The sequence below is a fragment of the Phocoena phocoena genome, chromosome 3 (genome assembly GCF_963924675.1).
Source record: "Phocoena phocoena chromosome 3, mPhoPho1.1, whole genome shotgun sequence".
Taxonomy (NCBI): Eukaryota; Metazoa; Chordata; class Mammalia; order Artiodactyla; family Phocoenidae; genus Phocoena; species Phocoena phocoena.
Genome location: NC_089221.1, coordinates 30603475 through 30626843, shown reverse-complemented (window position 1 = coordinate 30626843; position 23369 = coordinate 30603475). Strand labels below are relative to the sequence as shown.

Below are 23369 nucleotides of genomic sequence, written 5' to 3'. Positions count from 1 at the left end.
TGACACTACCTCTTATCAGATGTGTTAAAAAGGAACTGTATACACTGCAGGATCTAGCAGAATGATTTTAAAGCCCAGGCACTGAACTTACCATAGTATCTATTGAAACAGGCCCACACAAATTTAAAATTTTGTGTCACTTTATTTACAACTGCCCCAAGACAGCTTACACAATGTTGCACTACCTAAAAGAGAGAAAATGTTACTGTTTAGACAAAAGTTAAAGACAAAGGCAAAAACACATGATTAAGTTATCATTTGTGAATTATACACTGATCAACAGAGAGATGGTAAAGTGAATGCTTACAGTCATGCCATATTTGATGATAAGCTTCATTAGGTCTTCTTCAATAGTGGCAAGGAAAGTTTCACTTGGATGCTCCATCAGTGGTACAACCAGCTCTAGGATTTTTGCAACATTGCAGATAACCATGAAATCATTTTGTGTCTACAAGGATAAAATTAGTGCTTTATGAAAAACAAAATCTGAAAACAAACTATATACAGCTTTATGTAGTTGGGAGGTTTGGTATTATTTATATATATATATATGTATATTTATATAAAGCTTTTTTTCAAAACAAAAACATTAGTAGAAAAGAACTTCTTTAAAGAATGAAGGGAAGAGCAGCAGATAGTGACAGAAACCTGGATTCTAGCTCTGTCACTAACTTACCATGTGATCTTTGGGTCACTTAATCACAATGCTACAATTACTCTTTTTCTTCCTAAAATGCACTAACAGTCAATTCTGAACAATGGGGTTTAACTAACAGAGTATTTTACCAAGACTGGTATCGTTTTCAAGATTAGTATTTTTCAAACTAGGGTATGTTAACTCAGTAGTTCTCAACTGAGGGTGACTTTGCCCCCCAATGGATATTTGGCAATATATGGAGACACTTTTGGTTGTCACAACAGGGGCACGGGGGTGCTACTGGCATCTGGTGGATAGAGGCCAAGGATACTGCCAAAAATCCTACAATGCTCAGAATAGCTCTTGACAACAAAGAATAATTCGGCCCTAAATGTTAACAGTGCTGAGGTTGAGAAGCCCTGTGTTAACTCTTCTTATGATAGATGAAAATGTGGAATCCCAGAACTAGGTATAAGTCTCCTTTATTTTAAAATTTAAAATATTCTATTAAAATTATTTTTTAATTTTAAAAGTTTTAAAGCTGATTAAAAACTAAGCGGTTTAAAAAATAGGTAGAACATTAAGAAACGAAAAAACCAAGAAACAAAGGGGACTTCCCTAGCGGTCCAGTGGTTAAGACTCTGCACTTCACTGCAGGGGGCGCGGGTTTGATCCCTAGTTGGGGAACTAAGATCCCACATGCCGGGCGGCACGGCCAAATAAAACATCTTAAAAATAAATAAAGTAAAAGCTAGTGATTAAAAAAAAAAGATATTAAAGGATTTACAGTAAAAAGTCTCTTTCCTACTCCTGTCCTCCAGTCACCCAGGGGTGTCCCTGCCCATAGGCAAATAAAGTTACTAGTTCTTTCTTTCCTTTCCTCTTCTCTCCCTTCCTTCCTTTCTCTTTCTTTCTTGACTAAGGTTTTAACGTATTTTTTTTTATCTAGCCAAGTTATCATTCCTTATTCTTTTTTCTTTTTTAAAGATTTATTATTTGTTTTATTTATTTATTTTTGGCTGTGTCAGGTCTTAGTTGTGACATGCGGGGTCTTCGTTGAGGCAGGCGGGATCTTTCATTGTGGTGCACAGGCTTCTCTCTAGTTGTAGTGTGCGGGTTTTCTCTTCTCTAGTTGTGGTGTGCAGATTCCAGGGTGCGTGGGCTCTGTAGTTGTGGCGTGTGGGCTCTATAGTTTGCAGCACACAGGCTCAGTAGTTGTGACACATGGGCTTAGTTGCCCTGTGGCAACGTGGGATATTAGTTCCCTGACCAGGGATTGAACCTGCATCCCCTGCATTGTAAAGCAGATTCTTTACCACTGGACCACCAGGGAAGTCCCTCATTCCTTATTCTTAGCAACAGGTTTTTGACACTCATTTTGAACTCTTTGAGCTTATTATTACCTCACTGGTTAAAAACTTTCTGACCTTACATTCATCCTTCCTTTCAGGATACACAGAGGATTAAATAAAAAATAGGCTAAGATGAATGTTTTCTTTCTAAGTAACATAGATATCCTATTGTTCCCTGCCATCTCCCACTCCCACCTCCTTTAAGTAACAGGGGATGAGTTAAAGTGGGTGTAGGGATAAATTAGTTTTTGTCAAGTAAGATAAATTCATTTGAGAATCACTGCCGAAATTTTACTTAAAAATATGTAGTAAAAAATTTTTGAAACATAACTGGCTTGAAAAATCAAGTAAACGAAGTATCTTAAATTCTAGAAGGAAAATTTAAATGAAGACGTAAATCATGAAGGAAAAGAGCTGTAGAACATAAGAAATATTTGAAATGAATATACATAAGATAGTTCAGTATCTCAAACATTTAAAGAGTTTTCAAAAAAAGGTCCACAATTCAAAGGTAAAATGGGCAAATGATAACAACAGTCAAATCACAGAAAATCAAGTCCAATTGGTTAGTATCATAAAAAAGATGCTCAACCTTCTTAGAAATCAGGGAAAGGAAACTGAAGCAACAATGAACTATACTCTTTTACACCTGTTAGACTGGCAAAGAGTACAAAAATGACACAGATTGTCATTTACTGGTTTCCAAAGAGGCTATGAAACATGTCCACCAGCAATCTGGAAAGATCTATTCAAAACCAAAACCAAAACTAAAAAAAAAAAAATTCCTTCAATCTGGGAAGTTAATTCTTCAGAATCTATCCCAAAAGAAAAAAAGCACCAGTATTTAGAAGTATATGAATAGGAATGATTATTAAGGAATCGTTTGTAGTGGCTATCAATAGGAAACAATGTAAATAAGTACCTGCCAAGATGGGAAATGGTTAAATAAATCACAGGACGTCCATAAGATGAATAATATGTAGCCATTCAAAAGGATGAATTAAGCATATATCAGTTGTTTTCAGATTAGTAAAAATGCCTAACAGATATGTATATAACATGACCTGATTTTTTAAAAATCTGGTCAACCATTTGTTTACATGTCTATGTGTGCCTACAATTATAGAAACATGGATAAAGTGGCAAGGATATTCCAGATTGCTTATCTTGAGAAGAGGAGGAATAAAGATGGGGGTAGGATATAAAAAACAAAAACAATTTTAAAATGTGTCTATTGTATTTATGAGATGGCCTTATTTATATAAAACTCTATATTGGTGTATATATAAAAATATGTATATATGCATAACAAATTATACAAAACGTTTTCAAAGTAACCTTGCTTTAAAAAAATATTGACTGAAAAGAGGACAATTTATAAAGGTTCCATTATAGTTCAGATTCTAGAGGCAAGCCATGGTGTTGAATTCTAGTTTTGGGACTTGTTAGCTGTGTGACACTAGGCAGGTTAGTTATATTCTCTAAGCTTTCGTTCCTTAACTGTAAAACTGAGATAATAACAGTACCGACTTCACAATGTAAATGAGATAATGTATGTAAAATTCTTCACAGTGTTTGGTACTGCGCTCAATAAATATTATCTATTATTATTAGCCACAGATTACATATTAATCAATTTATTTCTGGATCTAACACCAAGATCTAAGTCCTAAAGATAGAATTAAATGTTGTTTTCAGAAGTACTATATATTGTTTTTGTTTTTTTAAATAAATTTATTTACTTTATTTTTGACTGCATTGGGTCTTCGCTGCTGCGCACGAGCTTTCTTTAGTTGTGGCTAGCAGGGGCTACTCTTCGTTGCGATGTGTGGGCTTCTCATTGCGGTGGCTTCTCTTGTTGCGAAGCACGGGCTCTAGGCACGCAGGGTCAGTAGTTGTGGCACACGGGCTTAGTTGCTCCGCGGCATGTGGGATCTTCCCGGACCAGGGCTCGAACCCATGTCCCCTGCACTGGCAGGTGGATTCTTAACCACTGCACCACCAGGGAAGCCCTATATATTGTTTTATATATTGTTTTTAATGCATTTATCTTCTGGTACTTTCCTCTGTCTTTAAAATTTCTCAGGACATCCTGAAGATTTTCACCTAGAATTTGTTAATTTAGATCACCAAAAAAACCTGGCTGTGGCAACAAAACAAATTTAGTAAACAGTTCATATTAGCTCCTTAGGAACACTGGGAACATAGTAAGTAAAAAACTATTTATATTTATAGGTTTTTAGAGTATTTTAAAATTTAGTGTTATAATAAGCCACTTAACTCACCAAGCTGTCATGTTAAGTTGCTAGATTATCTTACTCAAGTAATATTTAATCTTCACATTTGATTTTAGGAAAATATAGTATGTGTAATATTAACTTAAAATAACAGCCTAGCATCTCTGATGATCCTAGGTCTTCCATATTCAATATACTGATACGTTATAAAAATAAATAAAATATATCAAAAATGACAAATGAAAAGCAAAATCAGAATCCGAAAGACAGTAAATTTCTCAGTGACAGGAACTCTGTCTTATTCACCTTTTAAGTCCTAACGATAATTACGTTTATTAAGCATTACTGAGGATTTAGCTTGAGGAGTTCACAAAGAAATGGGACTTGAACTTTATTTATAATACATCAGAAAAAAGATGTTTGTAGATAACTTGCCACAAATATTAGAACATACATGAGTACATAACCCAGTTGATCTGTCAGTGAAAATGACTGTCATCTGTCAGTGAAAATGTGGATGACACAATGTGAATTTTAAATTTAAAATATTTACTACATGGTTTATATAAGAGAAAAATAGGACAGCTCTAATACTTACACTACATTTAGTGGTAAGATATGGTTGCATAGTCATGGCATGTTTAACCATGAGCTGGGGTCTTATTTTGCTGAATAAGAACAAAGTGGTTATGCAAGCTACCAATCGTCCAGAATTCACACCTTTATTGTCAGAGTCTGGAAAAACAAACAGAGAAATAAGACACTAAAATATGACAAGGCAATGGAAATTATACAGAATATTATTTAAATTACTCAATACTATCCCCTGAATAGATTCAGTGCATGCCTGAATACAACAGATTAGCATTTCTTATGATGCTAGACTTCCTGCATTTCATTTTTTCTTTGTTATATTACATATATAAAGGATAAAGGACAAGGAAGCTGCACTAGGGAAGGCAAGTTTTACACTGAGGGGGGTAGGACTGAAGTTAAAAAGTAGAATGAAAGTTGGGGAGTTTAGAGATGGAATTTTCAGAATAAACATGGTATTGATTATATCTAAAACTGGATGGAAATGAGTATGCGAAAGAAAATTAGCAAAGGAGGACAAAGACAATTTAGCTGAGGTGATACTGTGTTTAAGGGTACTGGGGAGAAAAAGAGATGCTGCTGTGGTAGAAGAATGTTAGAAGACAGGAATGATAAGAAGGTGGACCAGTGCTATATTAGAAAAGTAAACAAAATGCTGTTCAGGTGAAAGGAAAATGTTGCTAGTTAGGAGATAAAATGTTTCTTGGTTCTCAGGAGTTTTTAGAGGAGATTAGAAACTTTTTAACATTAAGTGACAACAGTATCACCCTTAAAATCTAGGATAGGGAAAAGTAGGGGAAACAACAAAATATACAAAGAAAAAGAGGTAAACATGGAAAATGAAAAAAAAATTAAAGAAAAAAAACTGCAATAAAAATATAAAGAATATCAACAACTTTACCATAAATGATACCTCTGTATAGAGGCAACTGGCCCCCAATTCTGAAAACTGACTGAGGCTGACTATTGTTCCTCATTAACGTACATTAGGGGATGGGAAATAATGTTAGTCTTGTGTGCTTTTAAGCAATAGATATCCATTATGACTTTTATAAGTTTTATATAATTATTTATATTTTCATTAACTTCAATTTTGTGACTGACAGTGTGATAATATAAAATATTAAATATTTAAGGACGTTCTCAATTAAAAAATATTAAGAGCTTTCTAGGTCAAGATTAAGCACATGTTATATAATAATTATAAATGATATTAGGTATATACTACAAATCTTTTAAAAACATTTTTATAATAATTAAAACAATTTCATTTTGATAGAAAATTTTATATAATTTAAAAGATATTGAACAGTTTTTGGATGAGTGCATTTAGCTAAATACATATTAGCCCCTGGACTTACTTTAATTCCTGTCCATTATGACATCTAAAATTATGTGCTATTGAAAGGTATGTGGAAGAGACGAGTCCTATGCTTTTATTGTACTGCTCTAGATAATATTACTCAACCATAACAATATAACCTAGGATTCAACACCAAACAAAAAACAGATTTCATTTAAAAGTGAAGTAGTTAATTATTAGGCTAAGCAGAGCTAGAGGCAAAAATGAGAAATGTGCCCAAAGTATTTTAAAATATCTTATAAAATCAACTTAACGACCAATATATAAAATGTCTTACCAGCTAGAGATTCCTCATATTTAAGAATGTGCTCAACTAGGTTATCAACAAGTTGAGTACAAGCTTTCTTCACAGGTTTATATGAGGAATCCTCTTCGGACTTCAACAACTATATATGTATATATATAAAAAAAAAAAATCCCAGTATAATTATTCATTAGACAATAATAATATAAACGCATTAAATGTGTCCATAAGTAATAAGCTTTTCAATTGGTTATTAACAATTTAATACTGAAAATGCAAATTAATAATCAAAAATATGTAACAAATATTTTAAAATATCTTATAAACCAGTAATTTATAGATACTTTCAAACAATTTTAGTATGAAGTTACTTAAATTGCTATGTGTAGGACCTAAGGTAGAATATGAGAGAAATGAGAACGGTGACCTTCCCTTAAGAGTACCACTCAATGTTAGTTGAATGATTTTAAAGAATGAGAGAATTCCATTCCTTAGTATTTCAAGTTCTTTGATGTCTCAAAAAAGTATATTATGGGTGAAGTACATTTTTAAAATAATTGTAACTACATCTGAATTGCACCTTATAATTCGCAATTATAAAACACAAGGCTGGATTTCTTCCCTGTGTTATCTTTTACCAAGTTATTAATAAACAATGTTAGAAAAGTGTTACGAATAATGATATGAGGAAAAGAGATCAGTTTAACTATAGCCCAAAAATAAAACCAATCCAATCTTTCATAATAATCAGAGGTCAATGGTAAAGTCATCTAAGGTATATCTGTTTTGTTAATAAAGAATAGCTAATACAATTCTGGGGCTGTTAAAGAAACTGAAATGTTTAATTTCTGAAAAGAGTTCCAGTGCTGTCCAATGTAACTTTCTACAATGATGGATATGTTCTATATCTGTGCTGCCCATTATTGCTGCTACAAGCCACATGCAGCTACAAAACACTTGAAATGTGGATAGTATAACCGAGGAATTAAAAGTAAATAAAAATTCAAGTTAATTTAAATGAAAAAACACGTGTGGCTAGTATGGGACAGCACAAGTTTAAACTTTCACTACAATATGCGTGGATGATTAAAACTGATAGCAATCAGAATAACATATCACACACGTTTCCCCTGCTCCCTCCAATTTAAAGAAATAAATGTAAGCAAGAGAACTTCAATTTACCCAGTTACAACTCTGAACAGCAAATTCTCCTTGTCCTGCTCTATAACTCAACCTTAAGCAGCTATTAAAATTATATGCTAGTCTGGTCTTTTTCAGGCAGGAGTAGAAAACAACCTCCTTGCCTGTTTTTTCTTTCTGCTCTCCAAGACATCAAGTTTACATAAAAGTATTAGTCATAAATTTTAGTTCATGGCATTGCCAATACTGGTTATGTGCCCTTTTAATTTATTTACTTATAAATATACTGATGCACTATGAACCTAACTCAAGAATATTTCCAATAACTTATATTTCCCAATGTGCTCCTTCCTTTATCCCATCTTCCTCTTTAACTTTCAAGGTACCACTTATCAGGAATTTTACCATTTCTTTGCTTAAAAAAATTGTCTAAGCTAAATACTGTTTATAGTTTTGCTGGATTTTCAACTTTCTGAAAGGCATCATACTGGATGTAGTCTTCTGGGATGTGCCTTTTTCACTTAACATGTCACTAACTGTAATCTAGGTTGTTGCATGAAACAACTTTATTCATTTTCACTGCTATACGACAGGCCGTTTTATGTCCATACTGCAATTCATTTATCCATTCTTCTGAAGATAGGTTAATTAAAATTTTAGTGGCATAATGAACATTCTTGTCTCCTGGTGCACATATGCAAGATTCTCTTGGGTATATACCTTGGCGTGGAACTACTGGGTCATAGGATATATGAAAGTTCAACTTTATGAAATAATACTAAATTTAAAAACTTTTGTTGTAATATTTTCTCAGCACCAGTGTTTAAGAGATGCTATTTAATCCATCTTTTCTCTGTCATTTGTTATCACCGAACTTCAACTTTTGCCAATCAAATGGGTGTAAAATGTGGTCTTGATTTGTATTTCCTATATTACTTATGAGGCTGAATACCTTATAGGCCATGTGTGCTATCTCCTCTATGAACTGCCTATTCATGACTTTCTCCTGTTTTCCTGCCAGGACTCCTGCCTTATACTGGTTTGCAGGACAGGAGTTCTTTACATACTTTTAACAATGATCCTTTGTTAGATATGTGTATCAGGTATCTTTCCCAGTTTGTGACTTGTGTTTTCTTGATTCATAAATGTTCCTCATTTTAAGGCAGAGAAATTTATCAATCTTTCCAGGTTAATGGCTTTTGTGACTTAAGAAATTCTTCCCTAAGAAAGGTCAAAAATATATTCACACATATACTTTCTTCTGTAAGTTTTAAAGATTTCCTTTAATCTATATGGAATTGACTGCTGAGATGAAGAATTAAAAAAAAAGAAAACTTTATGGATAGCCACTTGGCCCAGTCTCATTTATTGAAAAATCCATGCTACCTTAATTACTGTATCTCTAAAAATAAGTCCTGATATGTGTGTTAAGGCACATCAGTGTCCCTGCATTTTCAGAAGTGACAATTATTTTCAGCTCTTTACTTTTCCATATACATTTTTTAATCACTTTGACAGGTTGATGAATACTTTTTGTTCTTGATTTTGATGAGATGTTTTAATATCTTTCCATTTTGCACGATTTTCATTTTAGGTTTTATAGTTTATTCTCTGTCAGATTTTATTCCTAGTTTACTATGAGTTATCATTCAAGGGTATTAAATTTTATCAATGATTTCTCCTGTATCCTGACATGATTATTTTTTGTTTAATGTTAAATCATACACACGTGTGATGTTAAACCAGCCCCATGATATGCATGCATAGATATATGTGTGCATATGTATATGTAAACATATGCACATCTCTATCCATCTTTTTGATGCATTTCAAAGTAAGCTGCAGACATCAGTGTATTTCCCCTTTTTTCCTTTTATTTTTGCGGTACGCGGGCCTCTCACTGTTGTGGCCTCTCCCGTTGCGGAGCACAGGCTCCAGACGCACAGGCTCAGCGGCCATGGCTCACAGGCCTAGTCGCTCTGCGGCATGTGAGATCTTCCCGGACCGGGGTACGAACCCGTGTCCCCTGCATCGGCAGGCAGACTCTCAACCACTGCGCCACCAGGGAAGCCCTCTTTTTTCCTCTTGAGATAAAATTTACATGAAATATGTACAAATCTTCAGTGTGTACTCGCCGGTTTTGTTAAGTGTATTCACCTATATAAGTCAAACTCCCTATCAAGATAAAGGACAGTCTTTCTCCATCTTTAATTTATATCAGAATCATCTGGAGACTTTGTTTAGGTGGGCCCCTACTTCAGAGTTACGGATTAAGTCTGGGGTAAAGCCTTAGAACTTCACTTCTATCAAGTCACAGGTAATCTTGATAACTTTTAGAACCACTGATATAGATTATTACCATCACCCCTGAAAGTCCCCTCATGTTCCTCTCCAGTCAATCCCTGGCCCCCTGCAACCACTCTTCTCATTTTTTTCCAATATAGATTAGTTTAGCCTCTCCTAGAGCTTCATATAAGTGGAATCATAATATGTACTCTTCTGTGTAAGGCTTCTTTCATTCTGCATGTTTTTATTATTTACCTATGTTGCTGTATGTATCAATAGTTTGTTCCTTTATGATATGGTGCACTAGTAAGTTGTATGGATACATCAGGTTTTTTTTAACCCATTCACTGGTTGATGGAGACAGACAGTATTTGATTGTAAACTCAGGCAGGAGAAATCAAGCTGCACCTTCAACACTTTGCTTAGAAATCTCCTCAGCTAAACATTCAATTTCATCACTTGAAGGTCTACCTTTCACAAAACACTAGAACAGAAACAATTTAGCCAAGTTCTTTGTCACGTTATAACAAAGACTCACTTTTCTCTGTTGACTGAGAATGTCAACATGTTCCTCATTTGCATATGAGATCTCATCAGAATGGCTTTTAACCATCCATATTTCTACCAACATTCTGTACATGATTATATATATGCTTTAAAGAGAAGGAAGCTTTCCCTATAGTTCTTCTCTTTTCTTTCTGAGCCCTCATCAGAATTGCCTTTAAATGTCTTCACAGCAATATCAGTTTTTCTCTAGTATGCACCTCAAAAATCTTCTGGTGTCTACCAACTACCCAATTCCAAAGTCACTTCCACATTTTTAGGTATTTATTTCAGCAGCACCTCACTTGTTGATACCAATTTCTTAGTATGGGCTGCTTTAACAAATACCATAGACTATATGGATTAAACAACAGAATTTATTTCTCATAGTTCTGAAGGTTGGGAAGTGCAAGATCAACGTATGGTTGGTTTCTGGTGAAGATCCTCTTCCTAGCCTGAAGATGGCTGTCTTCTTGTTGTATCCTAACACAGCAGAGAGCAGACAGGTAATTTCTCTCATGTCTCTTCTTAGAAGGACACTAATCTGATTCATGAGGGCCCCACTCTCATGACATAATTATCTTCCAAAAGCCCCATCTCCTAATACCATCACACCAGGGATTAAGCTTCAACATTATGTTGAAGATTCAACAAATATTCAATCCACAGCATTCTTTGAAGAATCCTCTTGAGGAAGGAGTTCCATGCACTACTGAAAATTTATACTGTTAATCCTGTCTCCAACCTTCCCCAAAGGAACCTATAGTCTTTTACCAGGTTAACTGTGCATTGGGGGAAAAAAATTATTAGACCTTTTAGGGATTACCAGACACTGGCTCTGAACTGACATGAATTCTAGGAGACCCAAAACATCACTGTGGCCCACCAATCAGAATAGGAGCTTATGGAGGTCAGATGATCAATGAAGGTATAGCTCAGGTCTGTTTCACAGTGAGTCCAGTGGGTCCCTAAACCCATCCTCTGGTTATTTCACCAGTTCCAGAATGCAAAATTAGAATAGATTTATTCACAGGCTGACAGAATTCCCACGTTGGTTCTTTGATCAATGGAGTGAGGGCTATTGTGGTGGGAAAGGCCAACTGGAAGCCACTAGGACTGCTTCTACCTAGGAAAATAGTAAATCAAAAACAATACTGGGGCTTCCCTGGTGGCGCAGTGGTTGAGAGTCCACCTGCCGATGCAGGGGACACGGGTTCGTGCCCGGTCTGGGAAGATCCCACATGCTGTGGAGCGGCTGGGCCCGTGGGCCATGGCCGCTGAGCCTGCGTGTCCGGAGCCTGTGCTCCGCGGCAGGAGAGGCCACAACAGTGAGAGGCCCGCGTACCGCAAAAAAAAAAAAAAAACAAAAAAAAAAAAAAAAAAAAACAATACTGTATCACTGGAGGGACTGCTGAGATTAGTGCTACCACCAAAGACTTGAAGGATGCAGGGGTTGTGATTCCGACCACATCCTTATTCAACTTGCCTATTTGGCCTGAGAAGACAGATGGATCCTGGAGAATGACAGTGAATCAGCATAAGCTTAACCAGGTCGGGACTCCATTGTAGCTGCTGCACCAGATGACGTATCAGTGCTTGAGCAAATTAACACATCCTCTGGGATCTGGTGTGCAGCTACTGATCTGGCAGATGCCTTTTTCTCATCCCTGTCAAAGGCCCACCAGAAGCAGTTTGCTTTTAGCTGGCAAGGCTGGCAATACACTACACTGCCCTGTCTCAGAGGTATATTAACTCTCCAGCCATACATTATAATTTAGTTTGCATGTTCTTGATTATCTTTCCCTTCAACAAGATATCACACTGGCCTATTACATTGATGACATTATGTTGACTGTATGTAGTAAGCAAAAAGTAGCAACTACACTAGACTTACTGGTAAGATGCGCGTGTCAAAGTGTGGGAAATAAATCCAACAAAAATTTAGAGGTCTTTTACTTCAAAGAAATTCCTGGGGGCTTAGTGGTGTGGGGTATGTTGAGAAATTCACTGTAAAGTAAAGAATAAGATGTTGCATCTGGTTCCTCCCTCCTATAACCAAAAAGGAGACTCAAAACCTAGTGGGTTTCTTTGAATTTTGGAGGCAACAAATTCCTCATTTGGGTATATTATTCTGGCCCATTTACTGAGTGATCTAAGAAGCTGCCAGTGTTGAGTGGGGCCCAGAACAAAAAAAAAGGCTCTGGAATAGGTCCAGGCTGCTGTGCAAGTTGCTTTGCCACTTGGGCCATATGATCTAGCAGATCCAGTGGTGCTTGAAGTGTTAATGGAAGACAGGGATGCTGTTTGGAGTCTTTGGCAAGCCCCCATAGGTGAATTGCAGTACAGGCCCTTAGGATTTCAGAGCAAAGCCTTGCCATCCTCCATAGAAATAGCTCTTGGCGTGCTACTGGGCCTCAGTAGATACTGAATACCTAGCCATGGGCCACCAAATTATCATGCATTCTGATCTGTCATGAACTGGGTGTTTTCTGACTCACCAAGCTATAAAGTTGGGTGTGAAAAGCAATACTCTATTATCAAATATAAGTGGTATATACATGATTAGGTCAGAGCAGGCTAAAGGGCACTTGAAAAAATGGCCTAAATGCCTGTGGTTCCCACTTCTGCTACACTACCTTCTCTCTCCCAGCTTGCACCTATGGCCTCAGCTGACCATGGGCAAGACCCTAGGGTCAGATGACAGAGGAAGAGAAGACTTGGGCCTGGTTTATACAGTCAACATAATGTCATCAATGTAATGGGCCAGTTTATAGATGGGTCTGCACAATATGCAGGTACCACCCAAAAGTGGACAGTTGTAGCAATACAACTCCTTTCTGGGACATCCCTGAAGGACAGTGGTGAAGAGAAATTTTCCCACTGGGCAGAACTTGAAGCTGTGCATCTGGTTGTTCACTTTGCTTGGAAGGAGAAATGACCAGATGTGTGATTATATACTGATTCATGGGTCATGGCCAATGGTTTGGCTGGATGGTCAGGGACTTGGAAGGAACATGATTGAAAAGTTGTTGATAAGGAAATCTGGGGAAGAGGCATGTGGAGACATCTCTGAATGGGCAAAATCCATGAAAATATTTATATCCCACATGAATGTTCACCAAAGGGTGACCTTAGCAGAAGAGGATTTTAAAAATCAAGTGGATAGGATGACCTGTTCTGCAGATACCTTCTCTGAGGATATCAGCCTCTTTCCCCAGCCACTCCTGTCATCACCCAATGGGCTCATGAACAAACTGTCCATGGTGGCAGAGATAGAGGCCAGGTATAGGCTCAGCAACTTGGACTTCTACTCACCAAGGCCACACTGGCTATGGCTACCACTGAGTGCCCAACCTGCCAGCAGTACAGACCAACACTGAGTCCCTCATATGGAATGATTCCCTGTGGTGATCAGCCAGCTACCTGGTGGCAGGTTGATTACACTGGACTGCCTCCATCATGGAAGAGGCAGCATTTTGTTCTTACTGGAATAGACACTCTGGATACAGATTTGCCTTTCCTGCAGGCAATGCTTCTACCAAAACTATCTCCTGCGGACTTACAGAATACCTTATCTATCATAATGGTACTCCCAACAGCATTGCTTTTGATTAAGAAACTCACTTCACAGCAAAAGAAGTGCAGCAACGAGCCCATGCTCATGTTCCCGACTATTTTGAAACAGCTGACTTGATAGAATGTGGAATGTCCCTTTAAAGATTCAGTTACAGCACCAGATAGGTGGCAATATCCTGCAATGGCTCAGGCAAGATTCTCAAGCAGGCTCTTATGCTCTGAATCAGCACCGATACATGGTGCTGTTTAGTCCATAGCCAGGATTAGTCCAGGAATCAAGAGGTGGAAATTTGAGGGGCATCACTCACTATTACCCCTAGTGACCCATTAGCAAAATTTTTGCTTCTGTTCCATCTACTTTATGCTCTGCTGGCTTAGAGAGAGGTTCTAGAGAGGGAATGTTTCTACCAGGAGACACAACCATAATCCCACTGAACTGAAAGTTAGTACTGTCACCCAACTACTGTGTGCTCCTCATGCTTCTGAATCAACAACAAAGAAGGGAGTTAGGGTTCTGGATGGAGTGACTGATCCTGCCTACCAAGAAGAAACTGGAGTACTTCTCTATAATGGAGGTACGGAAGAGTATGTCTGGAATACAAGAGATCCCTTAGGCCATCTCTTAGTATTATACCAGCTGTGATCACATTACCAGTTATAGAAATAAGGACTTCAATTGCCATGAGTATTTCCTACTTATTTTGTCATGAATACATTTGTGTGTGTGTGTGCATGTGTGTGTTGTGTGTACAGAGGTGGGGGAGAGGGAAAGTGAGAAAATATCTTTCTTCCCCCCCCCCCCGCCTATTCCTTTATCACATAACATAAAGTGTACTGACTTCATATCATAGTATTTAAATGTTGTTAATCTGACATCACAGTACTTAAATTATGGGATATCAAGAAGAGTAAACATCACTCAAGGACTTCTTCTGGGGAAGGGTGGTGCATTTTTGGTTACATGCATGATAGTTGTATCATGTTAGGTAGAATCATGACCTTGTTATTGTCTTTATTTGGGGATTTAGTATGGTTTAAGTAGATGTATATGGGTACCAAGTTAACAAAGGGTAGAACTGTGATGGTTAATTCTAAGTGTTAACTTGACTGGGCCAAGGGATGCCCAGTTATCTGGTTACACATTATTACTGGACGTGTTGGTGAGTAAAGGTGGTTCTAAATGAGATTAGCATTTGAATTCGTGAACTCAGCAAAGGAGACTGCCCTCTCCAATGTGGGTGGGGCTGAATAGAACAGAAGGTAGAGGAAGGGAGAATCCAACCATTTTCTGAGTACTTGAGCTGGGACATTGGTCTCCTCCCACATTTGGACTGGGATTTACGCTATCAGCTTCCGTGGTTCGGGCCTTAGGACACAGACTAAACTACATACTAGGGGCTTTTCTGGGTCTCCAGTTTACAGACAGCAGACTGTGGGATTTAAGAACCTCCATAATCACATAAGCCAATTCCTTATAATAAATCTCTCTGTCTCCCTTTCTCAGTATCTTGTTGGTTCTGTTTCTCTGGAGAAACATGACTAATACATGTCCCTTCTGAGTCAATCCCTGGCCCCCTGCAATCACTCCTCTGATTTTTTCCAATACAGATTAGTTTTGCTTCTCCTCGAACTTCATATAAATGGAATCAGAGTATGTACTCCTCTGTGTAAGGCTTCCTTCATTCGGCAGTGTTTTCATTAACCGTCTATGTTGCTGTATGCATCAGCAGTCTGTTCCTTTATGATGTGGAGCACTATCAAATTGTATGGATATACCGGTTTCTCTATTCATTCACTGATTGATGGCAATAAGAGTATTTGATTGTAAACTTCGAGAAGGAGATCTTGTTTTGGACTACAAAGGCCAGGAACAGATGAAATATAGTTTATTCAAGTTTTTTCATTACCTACATTTTCTTGTAAACTAAAAAAAGGCTGCAGTCTTAGATCATAAACAATGACAATGAGTGGCTCTGTAAAATAAATTTTGTGTACCCACCATAGGCTATGACAGTGGTTTAAATTAATTGAACCACTTTTTAGAAATAAAAAAAATGTAAGGACTTTCATGATAGAACTTTTCCTTTCACACACTACTGAAAAAAAAATCACAAAAAAGCTATGAATTCATTAAGTTATAAGGGAATTGAATTTCCATACATTTACAAAATGTGTATATGTAGTTAGTGGACAGAGTTTGATGCCTGTGTAAATATGAAGCTATTTCATGTAGTACTTCAAGTTTCCCTAGGAAATCATATTCCATGAATTGGGAATCACTGATCTATACAAAGCCAACCCAACATAAAAATAATAATGAGAAATATCTGAAATTGGACAGAATGGAATGTGTGTACATGAATCCATGTGGAAACAGTAAGAGTGCTAATTATTTTTGATTCAAGAATTTCAAACAATTCCAGTAGTCCCTTCTATGTATCCTTCCCAGCTTCTCTTAAAATTTATGCACAGTGCTGTTACAACTGCTAAGAGTGGTTATATCTCCATCAGATGTATTTATATAAATATTTTTTAGTTTTCTTTATTTCATTAAACTAAACTCTGCTAGTCCAATGACTATATCAGAAAGTCACAATGTCATTTTGGTAAACTAAATTGTTGGCAGAAACTAAAGGAGGAAAGCAATGAATACGGTGCAACAGAAAGCAATGAACTAAACGAGGACTAGAGAGTAAAGATATAAAGAATATAAAACTACTAAGAGATTATAAATCTAGTGTTCTCTTTTCTACTTTACTTGCTAATATCTTTTTATTAATACTAACTAATGATATTTCTGATAGCTATACTTAATTCTTACTTTAACTTTTATTACAATTATCACATGAAACGTTGTTGTAGAGTTTTCTAGGAATTATGCCCCCTTTGGAATGGCTGACATAAATATAACTAAGACAGTCATAAGGCTCTATAATATAATGAGCTAATTATTTGACTTAGGAGGGAAAGGATGTCAAATATATCATGTAAAATTATAAAATGGAAGATGACTGATGAAGAGAGTCCAAGATATTACAGACTGGATAACAGAGGCAAACACCATGAGGATGCTTAAAAAAGGCATCTTAAAATTTTTTTTAAAGCAACATATTACTACATACTACCAGAGGGCTAAAGTTAAAAAGAATGACAATACCAAGTACTGGTGAGGATGTGGAGCAACTGGAACATTGCTGGTGGAAATGCAAAATGGTTCAGCCATTTTGGAAAAACAGCTTGGCAGTTTCTCACTCACCACATGACCCAACAACTACGATCACAGGAATTTACCCAAGAGAAATGAAATCACCTATCCCCACAAAAACTTGCACACCAATATTCATAGCAGGATTATTCATAATAGTCCAAACTGAAAACAACCCAAAAGTCCATAAATTTGTGAATAAAGAAATTATGATACATCCAAACTATTGACACTACTCAGCAATAAAAAGGAGTAAAACATTAATACACCAGCAACATTCTACTAGTTAAAAGAAGTCAAACACAAAAGACTACATGTTGTATGATTCTACTGATATGAAATTCTACAAGAGGGACAACTGTAGTGACAAAAAGTGAATCAATGTTTTCCAAGGACCAAGGGGAGAGGATCAACTACAAAGAGGCACAAGGAAGCTTTTAAGAGTGATATTCTTTACATCACTGTAAATAATTCCTGAAGTTAATCAAAATGTACACCTAAAATTGGTGAATATTTTTGCATGTAAATTATGCCTCAATAAAATAATTTTGATTGATTGTTAAAAATATTGCTAAATACAGTTTTATTACTAAAAGTATTATTAAAAATAAAAAAGTAAACAGACTTAACAGATAGTAAATTGTTGACATAATCGAACAGAAAAAATTACTTCATGATAGATTTTTAATGGTATATGTTTAGTGAGCTACACATAAAAAGAAATGCAAAAAAAATCTTAAACTGTATCCAGTAATCTTACTGTCAATATAGTAGGGCAAAGCAAATAGGAAATTATGTCCATTTCCTTGGAAATAAGATTTTTAGCCTAAAGGAAATAATAAAATCAAAGAAGCAGAATCTCATAATCTTAAATTTGAATTAAAAATATCAATACAGGGCTTCCCTGGTGGCGCAGTGGTCGAGAGTCCGCCTGCCGATGCAGGGGACATGGGTTCGTGCCCTGGTCCGGGAAGATCCCACATGCCGTGGAGCGGCTGGGCCCATGAGCCATGGCCGCTGAGCCTGCGCGTCCGGAGCCTGTGCTCCGCAACGGGAGAGGCCACAACAGTGAGAGGCCCACATACCGCAAAAAAAAAAAAAAAAAAAATCAATATAAATTCTTGATTTATGTTTTTCTTTCTAAGAAATATATATCTTTTAGCTCTATCCTCTGAAAAGGCCCAAAGCTATGATAACCTGTTAGCAATGAACATCCACAGCACCCAGATTATTCCCACCAAAGGGATTCATGGCTCTTTGGAAAAATGGTTGATTTCAGGATTGGGACAGAAAATGTATAAGTTGAGTCTGGGGCATCTTTTAGAGGCAGAAAGTAATCAGGCTACAAAAGAATAATGAGTTTATACCAAAAAGATACAAGATCCATTTGAAGGAACTATCACTGGGCAAAGACGGGACAATTTGAGCTTCAAAAAGAATTATGATTGCAATAAATTAAAATACAGAGATACAAAAATCTTTTAGTTCACATTGATATTGACAGGAAAACTCATTATTCTGAAACTTGATTAAGTGATGGAAAAGAATAAAGTATTTCCCCTGCCCTTCCTGTACAAACTATATTGTACAGTAGCCAAATATTAGGACAAAATTCCTCTTTAAAGAAGAATCCTTGCTAATTAATAAAATAACTAGAAAAAAATCAGTATTTTGCAACTTCTACTGAAAATAATGAACCTAGGTAATGATCATTTAAAACCAGTCCTGAAAGACTGTATAACAGATGTACCAGTCAATCAAAATCACTGAAAATGTAACAACCAAACATTATGTGCCTCTTGATGTAAGGCAATAATATTTAGCATTGCCTGTGAAGTATTTCTGTCTATACTCCTAAAACTGAACTTCAGTATTAGTAAACCTCTAGATCTAACTTAAGAGTTTACAGAAAAAAACGGTGGACAGAGGAACAACTTAAATGACACCAGAAAGAAGAGGTCTATGAAATCCAGAATGTGGGACACTCTACAGGAAAACATGTAAGTGGCATGAAAAAAGGAGTGAAGGGTTGACTATTATAGACTAAGACTTAACAGCCATGTCAACCAAAGCAACTGTAAACCAACTATAAAAATACATTTTTGAGACAATCAGGGAAATGTGAACATCGACAAGGTATTAAATATTAGGAAATAATTTTATTAATATTTATTTTGATATAGATGATAAAGATATTCTGGTTATTTTTTAAAAAGTCATTTCTGTTAGAGATCAATACTAAAGTATTTATGGGTGAAATGATACAAAGTATGGGATTTTCTTTAAAGGTATTACAGCCAAAAAAAAAAAATTAAAAAAAAAAAGATGGGGGAGGGATAGAGATAAATAAGATATTAGGAAAGTGCTAACAATTTTTGAAGCTGGGTGATGGGTACTTCTATCTATTTGAAAATTCTTAAATAAAAAAAAATTCACATTTCAATTTACAAAATTTTTAAAGAACACTAATTGTGGTTTAATCCTGCACTACTAAAGGAAATTCTACATATTTTATAACATGTCAAATAATGTAAATATATATTTAATGTAATCTATACACCTATTTATAGATCTCATGTCTATCATCTAGATTAAAGGGATAAAAAAATTATCTAGAAGGATGGGAAGACAGAATATCAATATTAGTGATTTAGAAAACTTACTTGTAGCAAGCAATTGAACAATTCATTAAACAAAACATTCAGCTTAATATATTGAAATAAATTTTCCCTACCACAAAGTATATACTTAAAAAATAACTGAAAAACTTCTTTTAAATCATAAAGTCTACAAAAACTCACGTTTTGAAGAAGTTGCTCAAACCAGTCATAGCCAGTATCTCTGCATGCTGCAACCTAAGGGGAAAAATGGTGAAACTATCAAAGTTAGAAATTTACTTTAAAATATACTTTTGCTATGCTGTAGCCTCAAGTATATAAATATCCAAAGTTCAAAATTAAAAAAATTATTTTTAGAGTAAACTATTTTTTCAGTGAGCCAATTATTTACCATGTTAAAGAACTTTATTCTAAAAATATCTTAGAAGACATTCAAGAAATTAATGTATTGAAATTTTAAAAATGGTATACATTCTGAACAGTATTATTGAATCACATACTATCAGAAAAATCTGTAAGGTCTAAAAAACAATAAAAATGGAAATGTTTGCTTCTTATTTTCCTTCTAGATAGAAGATTTAAAGACATTAGTGAAACAGAGTTGATCATGTAATCCATAATATAAAATTTCTTATGTTCAAAACATGAACAGTATTCTGGGTCAAGAAAAATTGAGGCTTATGTGTATAATTAAACATAATGAAACTAATCTTAATTCATGTTTTCTGAAAAAGGTAGAAATTACTATCTCATTTCAGGTTGCCATCCATGGGTTATTGTTATCTTTTTACCCACTTCTCCTTTCCCTTTCAATTTTCAATCACTGGAAGAATCTGGAGAATTTTAATATCAGCGCTTAACTCAGTGGATGCCAACAAGTGGGGCTAGGTGAAAACAACACTCTCGTCTTACTTGCATCCCTTGAGTACATCCAGAAATATAAAGGAAGGGATGCAGTAGAGAATAACCAAATATCTTGTCATTGTCTCTCCCTTTGTAAGACAAGGCAGACCTCAATGAGGTTTGCATCCAAAGGGACCACCCTTGTTCCAGTCCTTCTTACCACATCAGTGATATTTAAAATTTTCCTTGTCATTGCTTCTTTGTCATTGTGTGGAGTTGGAGTAAACCAGAGTTTTTGGAATGTTTCATTTACTAATTTCTAGAAGAAAGAAAAATTTCAAACTAAGTAACTACAACGAATGTGGCAAAATTCTTAACCCCCAATTCTCATTAAAGCCCAAAACAGAACTATTAAAAAAAAAAAAAAAACCTATAAATAACTAAACAAAACACAAATTACCAGAAACTACTGGTATGACATCCTCAGTTTTTTTTTTTAAATCAGCAATTAACTTACAAAAATTATAATATTTTTCAACTTGGCAATGATTTTAAATGGGTAATACGATGCCTAGTATAGAACTGGAGAGTACACATTCAAATGCTTTTAATCAAACTAAAAACACATTTTTTCTACTTTTGGGGGAGAAGTTGTTAAAAAACAAAAGAAAAAACCCCCAGAAGAAATATAGGGACAATCATATATACGTAAATTCACTAATGAACTCAGGATTAAACTTTCAACAAAGTATTTACTAATTTAGAAAACCAAGCACATACCATTTGAAAATCAAAATAAATTTAACTTGATAATAAACTATCTATATACAATGCAATCTCTACAATGATATTAAATATTATAATTGCTAAATTGGTTAAGATCAGATTTTATTAATTAATGCAAGATCTAGAAATAAAAATATCTAAGTATGTCTTTTTCTTGAATTTATAATCTAAAATGATGATTCACTTGTAAAGTATATATATGTAAACTAACAAAATTTATATAAAATAAACATTTAAATTATTTAAAATATTAATTAAAAAATGAAATTTAAAGTAGCCAACATTTTTATCTCACCTTAATACCCTCTTCATCATTCACTCTGCGAATCATTTTTACACACATTTCTGTAATTTTTGGAAATGTTGGTTGCTCAATACAGATGTCTCTTAGAATCTTTATTACCCTTTTTCTGACACTGATACCAGTATCCTAGGAATAGAAAGGTATTTTAAATATCAGAAAAATTGAGATGCTTAGGTGTGTGAAATTTGGTAAAATGAAATCAGAAAATACCAACAAGCAGTATATACACTATTTATTAACATGATAAACATGGTCTATATATTTCCTTTTTATATGCTTTTATTAATGTTACTATAAATTTATTTTATTATGTTGTCTTTGCTTTTAAAATATATCTAATACATGGAAAAATACGAAATAGCACTGAACACAAGACTAGAGTATAAGCTTGCCAAAATTAAATGGGATAACAAACATGGAACTTTTAGGACAGTGTCTGGTGCTTAAACAGCATATGAAGTATATTTAACAAAAATGTTTAACCTAACTCTTTCAAACCATTGTCACTATATTATGATTTATAGTAAATATAAGAAACAAAGGAACAGATTAAATGAAACAAAACCATGAGGAAATAACAATACTGGCTTGGCCATTTTATTTTATTTTTTTATTTTTTAATGATATTTTCCTTTTTTTAAAAGATTTTTTGATGTGGAGCATTTTAAAATTCCTTATTGAATTTGTTACAATATTGTTTGTTTTATCTTTTGGTTTTTTGGCCCCAAGGCATGTGGGATCTTAGCTCCCTGAACAGGGATGGAACTTGCATCCCTGCATTGGAAGGCAGTCTTAACCACTGGACTGCCAGGGAAGTCTCTGGCTTGGCCTTTTTAAATTAGTCAATGTCATGGTGGATGTGTGTAAAAAGGAGCTAGAGAATACTCTAAATAAAATAGAGATGAGGGACTTCCCTTGTGGTGCACTGTTAAGAAACCACTTGCCAAAGCAAGGGACACAGGTTCAAGCCCTGGTCCAGTAAGATCCCACATGCTGTGGAGCAACTAAGCCCATGTGCCACAACTACTGAACCTGTGCTCTAGGGCCCGCGAACCACAACTACCGAGCCTGCATGCCACAACTACTAAAGCCCGTGTGCCTAGAGCCCATGCTCTGCAACAAGAGAAGGCACTGCAATGAGAAGCCCGCGCACTGCAATGAAAAGTAGCCCCCGCTTGCCACAACTAGAAAAAGCCTGTGTGCAGCAACGAAGACCCAACGCAGCCAAAAATAAATAAATAAATTTATATATTAAAAAAAAATAGAGTTGAAATATTGTGGTGGATACTTGGGTGTTCATTGTAATATTTTTCTTTAACTTTACAAGTTTCATAATTAAAGCATTTTTAAAATAAATAAAAAGCATTGAACAGTTATTGTGCAAAATTATTTCCATTATGCAATTTAGCAATTGTGAAAATATTTTAGGATACATTACTAAGGTAGACACTGTCAGAGTTCATTATATCTGAAAATCCTGAGGAGCTTGTCTTTCACTCTTGAAAAGAGTGAGGCACTAAAATGGAAAGAATTCTTCCACTCTTTCCTTAAAATTCTTTGTTTCCATCAAGATTTTATGCTAGTTGAAGATGAAATTATCTGTAACTCTCAGTCGCACTGTATTCTAATGCTGGGCTAAAG

The 23369-nt window shown here is 35.4% G+C and overlaps 1 protein-coding gene across 1 annotated transcript in view; it reads right to left on the bottom strand.

The window, feature by feature from the left end:
• NIPBL (NIPBL cohesin loading factor) overlaps positions 1 to 23369 on the bottom strand; it is a 190776-nt gene that overhangs the window by 24004 nt on the left and 143403 nt on the right. The window contains exons 30-36 of the mRNA XM_065875684.1: positions 21720 to 21854; positions 20859 to 20957; positions 19979 to 20032; positions 6461 to 6569; positions 4825 to 4961; positions 308 to 448; positions 92 to 185 (exon numbers count right to left, since the gene is read on the bottom strand). Coding sequence (XP_065731756.1) covers positions 92 to 185; positions 308 to 448; positions 4825 to 4961; positions 6461 to 6569; positions 19979 to 20032; positions 20859 to 20957; positions 21720 to 21854 — 769 coding nt within the window. The remainder of the gene's footprint in view (positions 1 to 91; positions 186 to 307; positions 449 to 4824; positions 4962 to 6460; positions 6570 to 19978; positions 20033 to 20858; positions 20958 to 21719; positions 21855 to 23369) is intronic.